The sequence below is a fragment of the Eriocheir sinensis genome, chromosome 26 (assembly GCF_024679095.1).
Source record: "Eriocheir sinensis breed Jianghai 21 chromosome 26, ASM2467909v1, whole genome shotgun sequence".
Lineage (NCBI taxonomy): Eukaryota > Metazoa > Arthropoda > Malacostraca > Decapoda > Varunidae > Eriocheir > Eriocheir sinensis.
In genome coordinates, this window is record NC_066534.1 from 5,734,021 (window position 1) to 5,752,124 (window position 18,104).

General features: G+C 42.8%; 1 protein-coding gene and 1 non-coding gene across 5 annotated transcripts in view; both read left to right on the plus strand.

Moving 5' to 3' along the window:
• The window catches only part of LOC127003719 (uncharacterized), a 58,560-nt gene that overhangs the window by 30,808 nt on the left and 9,648 nt on the right, over positions 1–18,104 (plus strand). For all 4 annotated transcript variants that reach the window (XM_050870663.1, XM_050870665.1, XM_050870664.1 and 1 more), the window contains one exon: positions 7,377–7,442. In XM_050870663.1, coding sequence (XP_050726620.1) covers positions 7,377–7,442 — 66 coding nt within the window. The remainder of the gene's footprint in view (positions 1–7,376; positions 7,443–18,104) is intronic.
• On the plus strand, positions 3,628–3,787 carry LOC127003949 (5.8S ribosomal RNA). Its single transcript, XR_007757478.1, has one exon. It is a non-coding gene; the product is annotated as a 5.8S ribosomal RNA (ribosomal RNA).

The following is an 18,104-nucleotide window of genomic DNA, read 5'->3' on the forward strand; positions in this document are numbered from 1 at the left end:
CATCTTTAAGATGTCGGTAAATACTGGCTATGTGCCGAGCCTATGGAAAGTAGCTAATGTGACGCCGATTTTTAAAAAGGGGGACAGGTCAGTTGCTTCAAACTATCGCCCAATTAGCTTAACATCGGTTATAGGGAAGATGCTGGAGTCCATAATAGCCAGGAACATTCGGGAGCATTTAGAAACATAGCTTACTTCACGACTCGCATCATGGGTTAAGAAAAGGTAGGTCATGCCTCAACAATCTCTTGTCCTTCTACAATAAAGTATTTGAGGCAGTTGACAGAGATGAAAATTATGATGTAATCTATCTTGATTTTAGTAAAGCGTTTGACAAAGTTCCTCACCAACGACTGTTGCTTAAATTACAGGCTCACGGAGTAGAGGGTAAAGTTTTGAACTGGGTCAAGGCGTGGCTTAGCAATAGGAAGCAAAGAGTGCAAATCAATGGTAAAAGATCTGACTGGGGATGTGTTTCTGGTGGGGTCCCACAAGGTTCGGTATTAGGTCCACTTTTGTTTATTATTTATATCAATGACTTAGACACAGGAATTAGTAGTGATGTTAGTAAATTTGCAGATGATACCAAGATCGGTAGAGTAATTGAGTCGGATCAGGACGCTAGTATTCTCCAAGGTGAACTCAACAGATTATATGACTGGGCGGATAAATGGCAGATGGAGTTCAATGTAGGGAAGTGCAGTATTCTGAGTGTAGGTAGGAACAACCCCTCACATAACTATTGCTTAAATGACACTCTCATAAGTAGGTCTGGGTGCGAGAGGGATTTAGGGGTCTTAGTGAGCTCAGATCTCCGTCCAAGGGCACAATGCATTCAAGCTAGAAATCGAGCTAATAGGGTACTGGGATTTATTTCAAGGAGCGTAAGCAACAGAAGCCCCGAAGTCTTCCTCAAACTATATTTAGCATTAGTTAGACCTCATCTTGACTATGCGGTTCAGTTCTGGTCACCCTACTATAGAATGGATATCAAAATGTTAGAATCGGTGCTGAGGAGGATGACTAAGATGATTCAGGGGTTGAGAAACTTGCCATACGAGGAAAGACTCAAACAGTTAAACTTGCATTCTCTAGAAAGGCGAAGGGTGCGTGGAGACATGATCGAGGTTTATAAATGGATGAAGGGCTTTAATAAGGGAGACATTCATAAGGTTTTGTTGGTAAGAGAACCGGGTAGGACACGAAGTAACGGGTTTAAACTGGATAAATTCAGATTCAACAGGGACATAGGCAAAAATTGGTTTACTAATAGGGTGGTGGATGAGTGGAATAGGCTTAGCAGTCATGTGGTGAGTGCCAATACAATTGTCACATTCAAAAATAGACTAGATAAATTCATGGACAGCGATATTAGGTGGGGTTAGATACACGGGAGCTTAGGGTCAAAGGAGCTGCCTCGTACAGGCCTACCGGCCTCTTGCAGACTCCTGCGTTCTTATGTTATGTTCTTAACACCAATTTAGATTTCTGAAAGCCAGTTTGCCAGCAGGCTGATCTGGACGATAATGTGCATGGCATCCATACAGTTGCATAACGCGCATATATGTGTTGGCTGTTGGGGGGACGGGGGAGCCGAGTGTGCAGAAGTGGCGCCTGCTGTAGATTTCAGTAGGCTTGTTAGCCAGATTGCTTTCTCTTTTGACTGCCAGAATAGACAGTTTGGCCAGGTCCAATTTACATGAAAAAAGGAGCAAAGGAGTGGGAAAAGATTGACGGGAAGAGATGCGGAGCGGTCGGGGAGTGCATGTCTGTGACTTGGAATTTGAATGAGGGCCACGGCAGCCGACTGCGAACGTTCTTCTTGTCTACATCTATAAATTTTGGCTATGTGATCATTCTGATAGTGAGGATAATTTGTAACTTACTGAGTACTAAAATGTGCAGAGAGAGAGAGAGAGAGAGAGAGAGAGAGAGAGAGAGAGAGAGAGAGAGACGGGATAGAAATCCTCCCAAAAACTAACCCAACTGCCACCATGAGATTTTCCCCCTCGGAAAAAAAATCCAACCTGGCAACTCTGTGCTCGTTTGGCCAGGGGAGACCACGAACCGCATCATAGATGGTTTTACCCGCATGATCTGAAAATATGGTTCTGAAACCATATCGCGTCATAGGAAACTGCGCCTTGTGAATCTGTGTCATACGCGACTTGACTGTATTAGTAATATACTTGGTTAAGTAGTGAGTTGACATTTCAAATATCCTGCTGCTGGTAGACCAGCTGTTTATTTACACAGGGTTTCTGCACTTCCCCCTCCCCCATCCACCCATCCAGCCACTCTTCTCATATCTCTGACAGTGATAACATATAATTGCATGGTATCTATCTCTCACAGAATACACTCCCCATTCTAGTTTTATCTTGTTATGATGTTTGTGAATCAACTCTGACAGTTAGATCACATTTCAAAATATAGTGCATTGTACCACCAGCAGCAAGGTTGTTAAAAATCTTCTCAATTTTCCTCTCAACTTCTGGAATCGAGCATAGGAACTCATTCCTGTTTAACAGTGTCTCAGTTATCTTATCCTTGGTCTCCTCCTTATGCATGCTACAGATCATGGTCTTTGGCCTTAATTTTCTCACACTTTTTGTGCTAACTTGTTCTACATTTTCCAATGTCTGAGCTGCTTCATCCTTTATATTTTCATCATCAAAGTTCATAACAATGTTACCTCCATTCATGAATCTTGAATCAGTAATCTGAATGCCTTGTAATGCCTGGGAAACTTCATTTTTCATCTCAGTAGCCTTTTTATCTTGATCAGAGGCCTTGACGACAAGGAGGTGCTTCTTCTTTCTCCGCTTTGCTATGTCAGCTCAACTGGCGCCACCCAACCCTGCTTGCTCAGCATGAAGGACACCAGCCACCTCACTCAACTCTTCCTTCACACTGAATACCCGAGATTCAACCTCATCTTCAGCTACAGATATTTCTTTAGATAATTCTTGCTTGAATGTATCCAATTTTTCTACAATGTTGGTAGCGAGAGACGCTTTATGTAGACATGGAGTACAAGTCCAATTTATTTTAGGTATACAGTAAACCCTCTGATATCCGGGTTAATAGAGCCACGGGGGCACCCGGATATGGGAAAAACCTGGATATGGTGTAGGTTAAGTCTACAGACCTGAAAACCCAACTTTGCCTACCGCCGAGCTGACAGAAATATGTCCAAACTTGATCATTTAGAGGAAGCAAAAGTCGTAACTAGGTTTACGTAGGTGAATCTGTGGAAGGATCATTAACGTGTTTGCCCGACGCTGGCAAAACCCAAAACCAAACATGCTGGGTGGCCGGGACTGAGACTGTCCCGGTCTGTAAACCCAACCTTCCCTCCCTTCGCCTCGTGCGAGGTGAAGGCGAGGACCAACCACACGTCGCTGGTATGAGGCAGACCGGCAGGCGGGCAGAGCATCCGCCACTGGGCCGCCACAGTGGGCAGAGCTTCCGACGCGCCAGCCGGCAACTATTCTTAAACCAACCCTTCCCCGGGTGGAATAACACAGCCAAACCCTAGACACTACATCTTCCCACATTGTCTCCTGAGGCAGAGACGGTGGAAGTCTGATAAGAGTCGCAGCGTCCGACGTAAAACAAAAATACAACCCTTAACGGTGGATCACTCGGCTCGTGGGTTGAAGAAGACTGCAGCAAGCTGCGTGTCGGTATGTGAATTGCAAGACTACCAGATTCACCGACAAGTCGAACGCACATTGCGGCAGCGGCACTCTCATGTGCTGCTGTCACTCCTACACGAGGGTCGGATATACATTCCATGCATCGGCTTTGTTAGCGCTGTCGCGCTGGCATCGACAGCATCGGGGAGTTTCGTCTGTTGCTACTAGCGGGCGTTTCCATAAGGCCATGAGTGGTTACCGACCATGTCACGTCTTTGACGGGCGCGTACGTCGGTGACACGGAGCTTATGAACACAGCGGGGAGGTCTAGGGACTTCATCAGTCGATGAGGGTCTCGGGGCTGCCTCCTCGTCTGCTGTTGTCGCTATCCGTGTCCTGTCTCATTTCGGAACTCCCAGCCTGTGCCGCTATGAGTCTGACAGGATCAGGTGACTCTGCTTCGCGTGATAGGCAGGAGAAGGCGACCGGGTTGGTTCTTACACGACTAACCCGGATCCAACCATTCCTAGCTGCAAGCGGATGCGAACAACCGCCCGGGCAGAGGTTAGAGGCATCGTGTGGGGGATTTGAACGACTTTTGGCGGCGCGCGACAATTTTCTTTAATTTTTTGGAAAAAATAAAACATTTTTTTAAAACTCCCGGATATGGGCAAGGTCGGATACGGTGCACCCGGATAACTGAGGGTTTACTGTATTATCCTGCTTGATTCCAGTCAAATTAATGCATTTCACATGGCACCACTTACGACACAAACAGCATCCGATCCACTTCCCGCCTGTGAAATCCTCACAAACGTAACACAAATCCCCCACGCCCTTGGCTTGGCCCTGACAGCCATGTTGACACAGCAGTTTCTGTGTTGAGCTAGACACAACACACATCGGCTCAGGACGACGACTCACTCACTACATGATATTACATGATATTATGTATGCATGTATGATTTGTGTGTGCATATCGATATAAAAAATATCAGATACTACACTGATGGTACCCGCTGCGATCAGGACTGATCAGTCTGGTACCATGTTGTATTGCTGGTACTGTTTGTTCCGGTACCTGCACCTGCCCACCTCTACCACTGACACGCCTGTTTGTTTATCAGCTGAAAAGCTACTTGTAGGTATGATCCAGCTTTATTACCCATTTTGTATTTTTGTTACCTGATTTTTATAGAAAAAAAGCATTCACTAGTAAGTAATTTGCTTGGTATGATATGCTTAAGCACCTGAAGTTGAAAAAGAAAATTGCAGAGATTTGCAGAGTTGAGTGAGATTTTAATGACTACTTTTTTATTCTTTTTTTTTTTTTACATCAAGGGAGACAGCTCAAGGTCACAAAACAAAAAAGTCCACAAAAAAGCCCACCAAGCGGTGCTCCAATAAACACAAACAGAATGAGATACCAAAAGAGGTCAATTTCAGGAGAAGAGGTGTCTTGACACTCCTCTCTTGAAAGAGGTCAAGTCATAGGGAGGAGGAAATACAGACAAAGGAAGGCTGTTCCAGAGATTACAGTAGAAGGGATAAAAGAATGAAGATGCTGGTTGACTTTTGCATAAGGGATTTGGACAGTATAGGGGTGAGCAAGAGTAGAATCTCGAGTGCAGTGGGGTCGCGGGAGGGGGGGGAGGCATGCAGTTAGCAAGTTCAGAAGAGCAGTCAGCATGAAAATATTGGTAGAAGATAGAAAGAGATGCAACACTGCAGCGGAATGTAAGAGGTAAGAGATTGTCATTAAGAGGAGGGGAGTTGATGAGACGAAGAGCCTTAGACTCTACTCTGTCCAAGAAAGCTGTGTGTGTGGAGCCCTCCCACTCGTGAGATGAATACTCCATACGAGGGCAGACAAGGCCCCTGTATATGAACAGTACCTGTGCAATGGAGAAGAAATGGCAGAGACGATACAGAACACCTAACCTTGAGGAAGCTGATTTAGTAAGAGAGGAGATATGAAGTTTCCAGTTAAGATTTTGAGTTAAGGATAGACTGAGGATGTTTAGTGTAGAAGGTGACTGCTGAGTGTTGTTGAAGAATAGGGGATAGGAGTTTGAAAGATTGTGTTGAGTTGATAGGTGGAGAAACTGAGTTTTTGAGGCATTGAAAGACACCAGGTTCCTTGTACCCCAGACAAAAATGATAGCAAGGTCTGAGGTTAAGCAGTGTGCAGCCTCCAGTCTGGAGTCTTGTAATTCCTGTTGGGAGGGTCTGCTGTTGAAAGAAGTTGAATAATGCAGAGTAGAGTCATCAGCGGACGAGTGGATAGGACAATTTGTTATGGAAAGAAGATCACTGTTGAATAATAGAAAGAGAGTGGGAGATAGGACAGAGCCCTGTGGAATGCCATTGTTGATAAGTTTAGGGGAAGAACAGTGACCATCTACCATAGCAGAAATAGAATGGCCGAAAAGGAAACTGGAGATAAAGGTACAGAGAGAGGGATAAAATCCGTAGGAGGGTAATTTAGAAAGCAAAAACTTGTGCCAGACCTTGTCGAATGCGTTTGAAATGTCTAGGGCAACAGAAAAAGTTTCACCGAAATGGCTAAGAGTGGATGACCAGGAGTCAGTTAAGAAGGCAAGATCACCAGTAGAATGCCCCTTGTGGAAGCCATACTGGCGATCAGATAAAAGGTCAGAAGTTGATAGATGCTTATGAATCTTCCATTTAAGGATTAATTCAAAAGCCTTAGAAAGACAGGGAAGTAAAGCTATCAGACTGTAGTTTGAGGGATTGGAACAGTCACCCTTCTTAGGCACAGGCTGTATGTAAGTGTACTTCCAGCACGAAGGAAAGGTAGATATTGAAAGGCAGAGACGAAAGAGTTTGACCAGGCAGGGTGTCAGCACGGAAGCACAGTTTCTAAGGATAATAGAAGGCACTCCATCATGCCAATAACCCTTCTTAGGATTGAGGCCAGAGAGGGCATAGAAAACATTCTTGAGGATCTTAATAGTAGGCATAGTGGGATCAGAGGGGGGATGAGTAGAAGGAATATGCCCAGAATCATCCAGAGTGGAGTTTTTACAGAAAGTCTGAGCGAAGAGTTCAGCCTTAGAGACAGATGTGATGGCGGTGCTGCTGTTAGGATTAAGGAGAGAAGGGAAAGATGAAGTGAAATTGGAGGAGATATTTTTGGCTTGGTGCCAGAAGTCTCTGGAAGAATTAGAGAGAGCAAGGTGGCGGCACTTTCTATTAATGAAGGAGTTTTTGGTTAGTCGGAGAATAGATTTGGCACGATTCCGGGCAGAAATGTAAAGATCATGGTTAGCAGGGGTGCAAAGGCTCTGGTACCTTTTGTGAGCTGCCTCTCTATCTTTGACAGCACAAGAACAAGCATGATTGAACCAAGGCATTTTAGCATGAGGAGTAGAGAAAGAACATACAAGTTAGATGTAGAGAGTTTACGTTAATTACAGTAATGTTTATAGTATGTATAGCTGATGAATAATGCTGCTTATGATATTCTATGCTGCATTATGTATGTATACATCATCCTTTCCTTAGGAATGGCTGAATCATCCATGGCAGACTGGGAATGTTCGGAGTGATGCCATAAAATTCCTATGTGGGTGCTTTTGTGCATTCTTGGGGAAATTCGTGAATGTGCGATCCTGGAAGTAGAGCCTGTGAATGTATGGGTACAGGTGTAGTTTTGAATTTCAGGAAAATTGTGATATGTTTTCCCCACTAATTCCTATTTTATCATTACAGAACCAACTAGCAGTGATTATAGGATGAAATCTAAGAGGGAAAACAGGATTGATACAGCAAAAAATGGTAAGTATAATAAAATGAGCCAAGAAGGAAAGGCTGCATGAAAGACGTGCATTTTTTTTCTGCCTGTGGTTTCAGTAGACTTTCTTAGTGTGGCTTGATATTTGACCCCAGCCTATTATGGCACAGGCAAGTGTTTTTATAGATGTGCCATCTTGCTTGGCTCATGCTGTCTCCAGAGCTCATCAATGATTCTCTTTTTTTGTATCTATCTATATCTCCGATGCCCTGCTCCCTCTTGGGAACTTCCCTCCAGGGGGTGGTCAATGCAGAAGTTTTTCTGTCTCTCCCTGGTCTGGCACTTCCTCTCAGCACACTCAGTCTTACTATTTCCAACTCTCTCCAATACTCGTTCACCCTATTGATCCACTTCACAGGTGGTCTTCCCCCCAATTCTTCCCTCATACACTCTTCACAGATTCATTCTTCTTCATTCTTATCACTTGTCCAAACCATCTCAGTGTACCACGGTTCATCCATTCAACCACTCCACAATCCACTCTCTTCACACCTCTAATACACACTATTACCTTCTCCATCCCATCCTGAAACACCACATGCACCTCTTATATAACTCATTTCCACTTCATGTATTGTCAATTGCTGTGCTGCATTCCACGTTCACATCTCTGATGCACACGACAAAGTTGGCAGGATAATACTGTTCCTTGTGCCCCTCCTTGCCCCCATGCGCACATTTCTTTCTCTTATAACTCTCTAATGCACCTGCTACTTGTCTGCCCTTTACTGCTTTTTCCCTCAGCTCACCTTCAATACTTCCATGCTTACATAAAACTGTCCTCAAATGTTTAAATTCAGTAACCTCCTCCATTTTCCTTCCCCCAGCCTTATCCTACACTTCATTGTGCTCTCTGCTATAACTCTGTATGACTGCAAAATCTGTGGTCTGCTCTCTTGCTTTCTCAAATACCATAACCTTACTCTTTCCAGCATTCACTTTCAGCTTTCCCTTCTTACACACCCTGTCAAACTCATACACTATCCTTTGCAGCATTCCCTCATTCTCTGCCAACAAGACTGTATCATCTGCAAACAGGCCAGCCACCAGTGACTCCTCTGTACCTCTCACCTTCAATCTTGGACCTAGCTCCCCCACTCTGGCTTTCATTTGTCTCATACAGCTGTCCATGTACACATTAAAAAGTCATGGTGACATCACACACCCCTGTCTCACCCCCACACCAACACCAAAACTCTCACTTAACTCACCATTCACATTCACAAAGGCACTCACATCCATATAGAAAGATCTGATCCCCTCAAGCAAATGCCCTCCCATAGAACATCCCATAAACCCTTCCTGTCAGCCCTGTCACAGGCCTTCTCTAGGTCCATGAAAGCAGCAGACAGCTTCCTATCCTTCTCTGTGTACTTTGTAACTAGCATTTTCAGTGCAAATATTTGATCTACACAACCCCTCCCTTTCCTAAAATCCCCTTGTTCATCTTCCCTTTCTCGGTTATTTTCTTCATTCCGTCATTTAAAACCCTTCCATACACCTTTCTTGCCACACTGAGTAGACTTATTCCCCTGTAACCATTACAATCACCTCTGCTTCCTTTCCCTTTGCACAGTGGCACAACAATAGCCTTTCTCCAGTCCTCTGACATCTCACCCTGTTCCCATGCTAGGTTACATATATATAACATCCATTCTACAACTACATCTCCATACTTCATCATTTCTGCTGTTATGCCATCAACTTGAAGGGCCTTTCCTACTTTTACCTTCTTCATTGCTTTCCCCTATCTCACCTCTCTCCACCTCCCCCTGTGAATCTGGCTGCCCTACTTTGATCTTTATTCCTGCACCACAGTACCCTCTCAAGTTTCGCACTTAGTCCTAAATTCTCACCATCGACTTTCGTGCATTACCTCCCCGAGTTTCACACTGCTTTGACATGTATGGGTTACGTCTACCTATTGTCGGTGTCATGCACGCTGCCAAAAAAGGCGGTGCCACACTGGGTGTTTTCATCCAACCATTGGGGCTACAGGCAACTGTGGTTGCCCGTATGCCCAACCAGGAGTGAGTTGGCGGTTGTCCGTACGAATGGAAAATGATTGTGGGTACGAGCAACCGCGCGGCTGTATGTAAACAAACAGACGATGGCAGTGGCTGAAGAGTGAGGAGCAGTGGAAGATGGCCCACCAAGAGACTCGTAAAGTGGATTGGCAGAGCTGCTTTGTTTACTATTTAATTGACAAGATAAGAGAACACCCTGTGCTGTGGAACCACAGTTCAAAAAACAATTTTTTCTCCAGTCTGTGAAAATTGTAAAGGACTCCCGGTGTTGTGTTCCTGGCTGTCCTCCCGCGAACTATGCATGCTCAAAAGCGAATGTAAACAAACAAAGACTTGATGATAAACAGAGCTGTTCTCACACATCCCCCGACAGCATGGCTGTGCTCGCTTCGCTTGCCAGCTCCCCCACCTCATGAACCTAAGATGCCCTCAAGACCCCCAAAATCTGCCAAAATTATGGGCCTACATATAAGAACATAAGAACGCAGGAGTCTGCAAGAGGCCGGCAGGCCTGTACGAGGCAGCTCCTTTGACCCTAAGCTCCCGTGTATCTAACCCCACCTAATATCGCTGTCCATGAATTTATCTAGTCTATTTTTGAATGTGACAATTGTATTGGCACTCACCACATGACTGCTAAGCCTATTCCACTCATCCACCACCCTGTTAGTAAACCAATTTTTGCCTATGTCCCTGTTGAATCTGAATTTATCCAGTTTAAACCCGTTACTTCGTGTCCTACCCGGTTCTCTTACATCAAAAGTTTTGCTTTTTAAAAATATCAAGCTGCGACGCTAAATTCCCTAGTGAAGAGAGAGAGAATCAGGTTTTAACCCTTTCATTGCTAAATGCTTGCAGCAGGCGTTAGGTGTATTTGCTGGTGGCGCTAAACGCCTGCTGCGACCTCCACCCGCACTCAAATCTCCTGCGTATGAGGGTGTTCCAACACTAATTCTCACAACACAGGATTGCCAATTGAATGGATTCTTCACTAAATTTGGTGGAAAATCATATCAGCCCAGCGCGGCAAATGTACGGACGAGTAACTGGTGGATGTTCTTGCCCAATATAGCGGCATTTTTGCATAGCTTCACCTATCACCTGACTGATTCTTTGACCAAGTAGTTGTAAATATTGCAGTTGGCAATACTCCCTTGCCAGAATCTGAAGAAAAGATGTCCGCAGTTCCCTCAATACGGCTGATCATCTCGCACGCACCAACGTAAGTGTTAACATTCAACACTCCCTGAACGTGCATGTATGTTTGCAAAAGAGGCATACGGAACCGACTCCTATAGATCTGGACCTCCTCTTTCCAATGGTGTTTTTGGTTTTTAGCTGTGATGAATAGTTTTTGAGATACTGAGGTTAAAAGAGACCCCCCATTGGGGTCCCTGACTGCGCCTGAGGGGATAGTCACGTCCACACCACGCGCAAGGAAAGGGTTAAAGTCCTCACTTGATAAATATATCAGTGTTCACAACAGAACAAAAAACACTAATAGTAATGCCCTATTTTCAAACAGCACTGATGAAGTAGTGTACAGGTGTCCCCATAACATTCCTATCAGTTATCATGACAGAGTAAATAAACAGCTTGAGGGGAGGTGCTACGAGTTACTTAAGAGGTGACATTCATTCTTTTCAGATTCTCATGAATTCGGGTTTGTGTATGTCTTTGTACCACAAGTATAAGATCCCCAAGTTTCATTGAGAGACGATCAGTATTTAGTGCGAAAAAAAATATACTACACGCTGAAAATGCCAAAAAATGACAAACATTCTTTACAAAATCTCAACTATTTCTTAACCAACTGTTTTGAAATTACGTTTGGAGACAATGAATACATAGTATACCTTTTTTTTCATCGTGGCATATTTCAGTTATCGCATTTCATATACAAAGAATAAGATGTGAAAGTTGATGACAATTTTTTCTTTAATTTTTTTGTTAGAAAAAAATACTGGGATCTAGTTTTATCTTCTAAAAAATGTCTCACAATGAAAAGTTTTCCCTTACTTTCTTCTTTCCAGTGATACCTTTATATCTATAGACACTTCAAAATCAACGGAGAAATTGCACTCCAAATGCTAATAATGTTAGTTTAGAGATATAAGCAGTTTTATGTTGAAAAGTGTCTATCGTGATGTTTTCAGGCTTAACCCTTTCGTTGCTAAACGCTCGCAGCGAGCACTAGCGTAACCTGCCGGTGGTGCTAAACGCTCGCTGTGAGCTCCAGCCGCACTCAAATTTGCCGCATATGAGAGTGTTCCAACACTATTTCTCATCCCACAGCATTGCCAATTCAGTGGGTTTTCCAGTAAATTTGGTGGATAATCATATCAGCCTAGCACGGAAAATCTACGGATGAACTGGTGGATGTTCTTGTCCAATATAGCAGCATTTTTGCATTGCTTCACTTATCACATGACTGATATTTTGACCAAATAGTTGTAAATTTTGCAATTGGCAATGCTGCCCTGCCAGAACCCCATCATCAAGAGATCTACTCAGTAGTTGCCTTACAGCTGACCGTCGCGCACGTATAAATGTACGTCTTCAAAGGCAACACCCCCTGAACGTGCCTGTACATTTGCAGGAGAGGCTTGTATTACCTAATCTTGTAGATCTTGGCCTCCTCTTTCCAATGGTGTTTTTGTTTTTTAACTGTGGTGAATAGTTTTTGAGATACAGAGGTTAAAAGAGCGAGCACTAGCGTCACTTGCTGGTGGTGCTAAAAGCTCACTGTGAGCGCCATTCGCACTCGCAGCAAAAAACACCCCCTGAACGTGCCTGCACATTCGCAGGAGAGGCTTACTTAACCGAATCTTATAGATCTTGGCTTCCTCTTTCCAATGGTGTTTTTTGTTTTGTAGCTGTGATGAATAGTTTTTGAGTTACAGCGGTTAAAAGAGATCCCCATCCCCCACTGGGGTGCCCGAGCGCGCCTGGGGGGGATAGTCTCGTTGCAAGTGTTTAGCAAGGAAAGGGTTAAGGGGGGCGACTACCCCCCCCCCTACAGCTCTTTTGGTAGGTCCAATAGCCTTGAAATTTTATTATGTTGTTTGTTGGTGTTAATGAGGAGTGTATAGTGAATTTCATGGAGATTGGGTGAATGATAGGGGGCACTGAGGTAAAACGCGTTTTTTTTCAATTTGTTTCACAGGCTTTATTTTTAAGTCAATCACTTTGAAAAAATTACCAATGAAACTTCGATTATATATCTACATTTTGTCGGGAACAGATTTTTGATTTTTGCTTTTATCTTTGAGAGAAAATTTTTAATTTTTTTTTTCACACTTGATTTTCTCCGCTCTGTATCCCGTTTTCTATGGCCATATTGAAAAATCTATTCCAATAAAAAAATCGGCCTTTGATTGAAGTTTTTATTGATACCTAACAATTGTCAGTCAGATGATTTACTGATTTTTTGAAATTTTTTGAAGTGTAAAAAAACAACTTTTGAGAAATCGGCTCCTAAATTTTTTTTTTGCATTTACCCCTGTCATGCCCTTCATAATTGTCCGATTGAGATGAAATTTTCACACATGATTGTGCAAACCTTGCTGATTGACTGGAGATATTGATAAGGCATCTGGTCCCCCTTTCTCAGTGTTGTGAAAGTATTATTCACTGGTATGTGAAGGTGTCAAAAGGCGCCACCTTTCTCATTGTCGCCAGATTTTATCAATATTCTCCAGGCTGGTATTCTTCATCCTTCTTCTGCTGTTTTCTTTTCTTTTTGGACTTGGGTGTTGCATGTCTGGCTCTTTCAAGGTCTTGCCAGTGAAGAGATTCTTGTAATCTTTCTTGAGAACCAAACATATGTAATATTATGTTCCCATCCTCATAGCCAAAGTTGTGACGCGTGATCTACAGTCCTCTCGGCCCTCGGGCAGCATGACTCACTCCATCCACCCTCTCTGAGATGCCAAGTGATGCAGATTCATAAAGAAGAAATCATTTTTTATTGAAAATTTACGCGTATATAAGCATTGAATGACACCACGTGTGTAACCGCGTGACTCAGGCCTCTGATGCAACCGCGCGGGGTATTTAAACATGGCTTCCCGGCCGTAAGGGATTTAATTTGACCAAAACAAACCTTACCACTTGATAATTTAGGCTATCTCGGCCACAGTGAGCGAAGAAAAAGAATTTCTCAGATTTCAAAAATATTCGGCCAAAAATACCCCGTAGCCGCCCCCCTTAATGCAGCATAATTTTACATATTCTTGGGTAAGAATGACAAACGAAGGCAAACCAGTGTATATTATATATAAAATTCAGGCCTATTTGGCACCTGGTCCCCTCTTATGGGGTTGGCCAGGAAGCAGCATCCGATGGTTGTGCCCGTGGGTGGTGGGTATAGATGGGCACGATTAAAGAAAACCTTATTCCCAATAACCGATAACTGATAATGGAAAACCTTATCGGCGATAACCGATATTCGTTAAATGGAGACACAAATATAGGCGATAACCGATAACCGATACCTGATATAAATCCACAATTCCGATACTAGCTAGCGATAAGTCCAATAGGCGAAAACGATACTATATTGATATTTCAAATAAAAAACAGATGAATTCAAATTTTCATTATCTGTATTTTAGAAAACTTACAAGACCTGAAAATCACACGTTGACATGTACAAATGGACGGTAATATTAGAAACGCCTGAACCAGTGTTGTGTTATGTGGCGTCCCCACCGTCAAAAGCTGGCGCTTTTGTTTACAAACACTGATCTCTTGTGAACTGCGCATGCTCAGACCAGCAAACGTAGACCTGTACAGTCTCACAAAGCATTTTAACTGTAATTAAGAGTTGCTGGAAGGCTGAATCAGACATTCCATTACACCATTATCTCTGTTTCTAGAACGACACTCTGTACGAGTTGTATTTATATGTACAGAGTGTCGTTCTAGAAACAGCGAGATGGTAGTATGTCTGATTCAGCCTTCCAGCAACTCTTAATGTGTTAAAAAGCTTTGTGAGACTGTACAGGGCTACGCTTACTGAGCATGCGCAGTTCATGAGAGACCAGTGTTTGTAAACAAAAGCGCCAGCTTTTGATGATGGGACACCAAATAACACAACACCGGGTGCCTTCAATACCATGGCATGCTCACAAACGAATATGGAATATCAAATTTGAGGCAGTGAATAATAATTTTTTGGGCAAAGTTAAATGATTTTTCTCTTTGATATACAGTCGTCCCTCAAATAGTACGGTTTCCAATAGTACGGTTTCGGTTTTATACGGATTGTCATGGAATTTTTTTTTTAGGATTTTTAAATTTCCCCCTCCATGGCGTGAGTGGCAACACTGCTCTACCAAAACACCTGCAGAAAACACCCCAAAGTGTTTGAGATAGGTGTTCACCTTGCAGAAGAATTCAGATTTAGGAGAAGTTACGTTTTGGGATGAGTAACGTTCCCGTAGGGAATTGCATTTCTCCAACTTAATAGTCTGTCTGGCTTCCTTTCAGTGCTCCAGAACTTGTTCCAAGTTATTTACATGGTTAGAGAATGTGTCACCCAGGATAATTAGGTCATCTAGGTACACCTGAACCCTGTTACCTAACAGTCCAGAAAAGACAGTGTTTATTAATCTCTGGAAGCAGGACGAGGGCTGTTTTAAGCCAAAGGGGAGGGAAGTAAATTTCCAATATCCTGCTGGAGAAGAAAATGCTGTCTTCTCTCTGCTACTTTCATCTAAGGGGATTTAATGGTAATCCTGCTTCATGTTTAGGCATGAAAAAAACTTAGTTTCTCCCAATTGGTTGAGTATAGTGGTTACATTAGGGAATGGATAGCGGTTGCCCCATAGTGTCTTAAGTGCTCGGAGGTTCAGACAAAGTCGTAGTCCTCCATCTTTTTTTGGCACTGGGCTAAGTGGAGCATTATAGGGTGATCATAAAGGGCAAATCACACCCTGTTGCTGGAGCGATTTAAGGGGAGGTGACGCAGAAAAATTAATATTGTCGACTCCGACATCGAACTTTGGGTTATAACAGTTTTGTTACCTTTGGAATGTTCACAGTTTTCTGTGAAAACAGCACATTGATATCTCAGTACCTTCTATCTTTATTTTGGCTTTGTTTACACTTATTTAAAAAGCCCCACTGCGCGCCACACTACGTGTTTTGTTGTTGCTCATGACTCTGAAGGATTTTGAAGCATTATTTTATGTTTTTTTTATGTTATGGTAGTATTTCGCAATGTGGACAACCATATGTCAATTTCAAGCAGCTCTGAATGGTGAATGAGGCACACCCAGTGTCTCCTCAGAAGGTTTAAGAGGAGGGAGCATTGACGCTTTGTTCAACTGCTGAACGCCTTTCTCTCTCCTTTTACTTTCCTCCTGTTCCTGAGAAGAGTCATGGGCCATCAATCGAAGTTGAGAGGCAGAGAGAAAGAATGGAGATGATAAACAAGAGTAAAATGGACAGTTAAGACAAAGAAACCCACCACCATAGCTGGGCGTTATCGCGATAAGTTATCGCGATACTTTATCGCTGATAACAAAATCATGTTATAGGCCATCCGCTACTTATTGAAATATATATCGGTATCTTCGTTACTTTTGTAACCAAACTAGCGATAATCGCTACTTTTTTCTGCCTCTCAGAAAAAAAAACGTCTCCTCCCTACTGCGCATGCATGGCCCAGGCACCCGGTGTTGTATGAAAAAACTTCGGGGTATGAAATATCCTCGGTGAAGAGATTTCATACTTAGATCATCAACACTAGGCTATTTTTTTACGTTAGCTACCTCCTGAACAAAGACCAAGACTCAGGGCCACTTTCACAGTCGTTTTGTTTGTTTCGATCATTACCAATGGCGCCGATCGACGCTATACTTTTCCACGTGAAACTGGCCTATGGAGTAGTGGCCGCTGCAGAGGAAGCGAGAGGTGTTGAGAGTGTGTGGTAAGGTGCGGTGCTAGGCTAACCCTGCAGCCGCCACTACCTCATCGGCCAATTTTAAGTGGAAATTCTATAGCAGCGATTGCTGCCATTGGTAATGATCAAAACAAACAATGCACTTATTAATATTTTTTTGTATTAATGATTCTCTTTGTATGGATAAGGCATTAAAGAAAGATAATCAATAAAAAGAATATTGTTTATTGACCATTGAACCATTTCAATTTTACCTTGAATTGAGACTTATGATATATGGTAAATTACATTTAATCGTTTTTTTTTTAACTTGAGTGGTTGAAAATTAAATTTTCCTCAAACATCCCCTATAATTTTTTGTCATAAGAGTATAAATATCGACAAAAAATTTTTTTTTGTATTTTCACAATGAAAAAAAAAAAATCTTCCTGTTCACAACAAATAAATATCCTTGGCTTGGAACACAAAATGGCCACTCCATAAAATATCGCGCATAAGTGGAAAAAATGTGCAAATTAAACATTTATTTGGATTTTGGACCCTGCGTTATTTAACGTGTAACGCGTAAACCAAACTCGCGTAAATCGAGAGTTACCTGTATTCACTTCATTCAGTGGAGAGAGAGAGAGAGAGAGAGAGAGAGAGAGAGAGAGAGAGAGAGAGAGAGAGAATATCCATATCACTGAGATATCCACTCAGGCACTCAGTCTCAGCCTCACTCGTGTGAGGAAGAAATGAGGGACACCATGAGTGACTGGCTAGTACTGGTACCGGTACTGATCAGTCTGGTACTGTTAGTACTGGTACTGGTACCAGGACCTGCCCACCCCTATTGTTGAGTAGCGTGGCAGCGTGGGTACTGTATTGTTGTTCAAGTGGTGCGCTGGAAGAACAGCTCAGCTGTGTGGCTGCGGCGCCGTGTGAGTCCAGTTGCGTGAGACATCTGGTGCCCACACCATAAAATATCGCGCATAAGTGGAAAAAATGTGCAAATTAAACATTTATTTGGATTTTGGACCCTGCGTTATTTAAAAAACGCGTAAACCAAACTCGCGTAAATTGAGTTACCTGTACTACAATATGTGCTCAGTTGTTGCCAATAATAATAACACTCGTCATTCCACAAGCAGTGGTTTGTTTCTCTCTGCTTACATCACAATAATTAAGTACTCTCCTCACAAATCTTAATAACACATTCCTATAGTATAATCTACTTCAATTTCACGGAAGCAGCAAATTATACCACATGCAGTGGTTTCTACCTTTGCTTTACATTGCAATAAAATAATCACAATCCTGTCCCACTCACAATCCTACTACACATCTACATTATAATCTCCAGGACAATACAGTCGGTTTCTCTTAGATTCTTGAATTTCTATTCACGATTAAGATCACAACAACCATTCTCAGCTGAGTGAGTAGCAGGTCTGCTTGAAGCGAGTGCAAGGCTCGGTCTGGTCTTACTACTGATTTCTAGGTCACATTTTTTCTTTGCTTGAGGCGGACTTACATCCTTGACACACCTGAATTTTCTACATAACCAGTGGCCAATACTTCCATAATGGCTCGCTCATTATGTTGTATTGTTTACTTCTCCTGCTATTCGTGATTCACTCTGAAGACACTCCCACAGTGACTTTTCTGTTAAGTTATTCGCTTATAACATGTCGTCAAAACTGACGTCACAGGTTCAGAGTCTTTTTGAA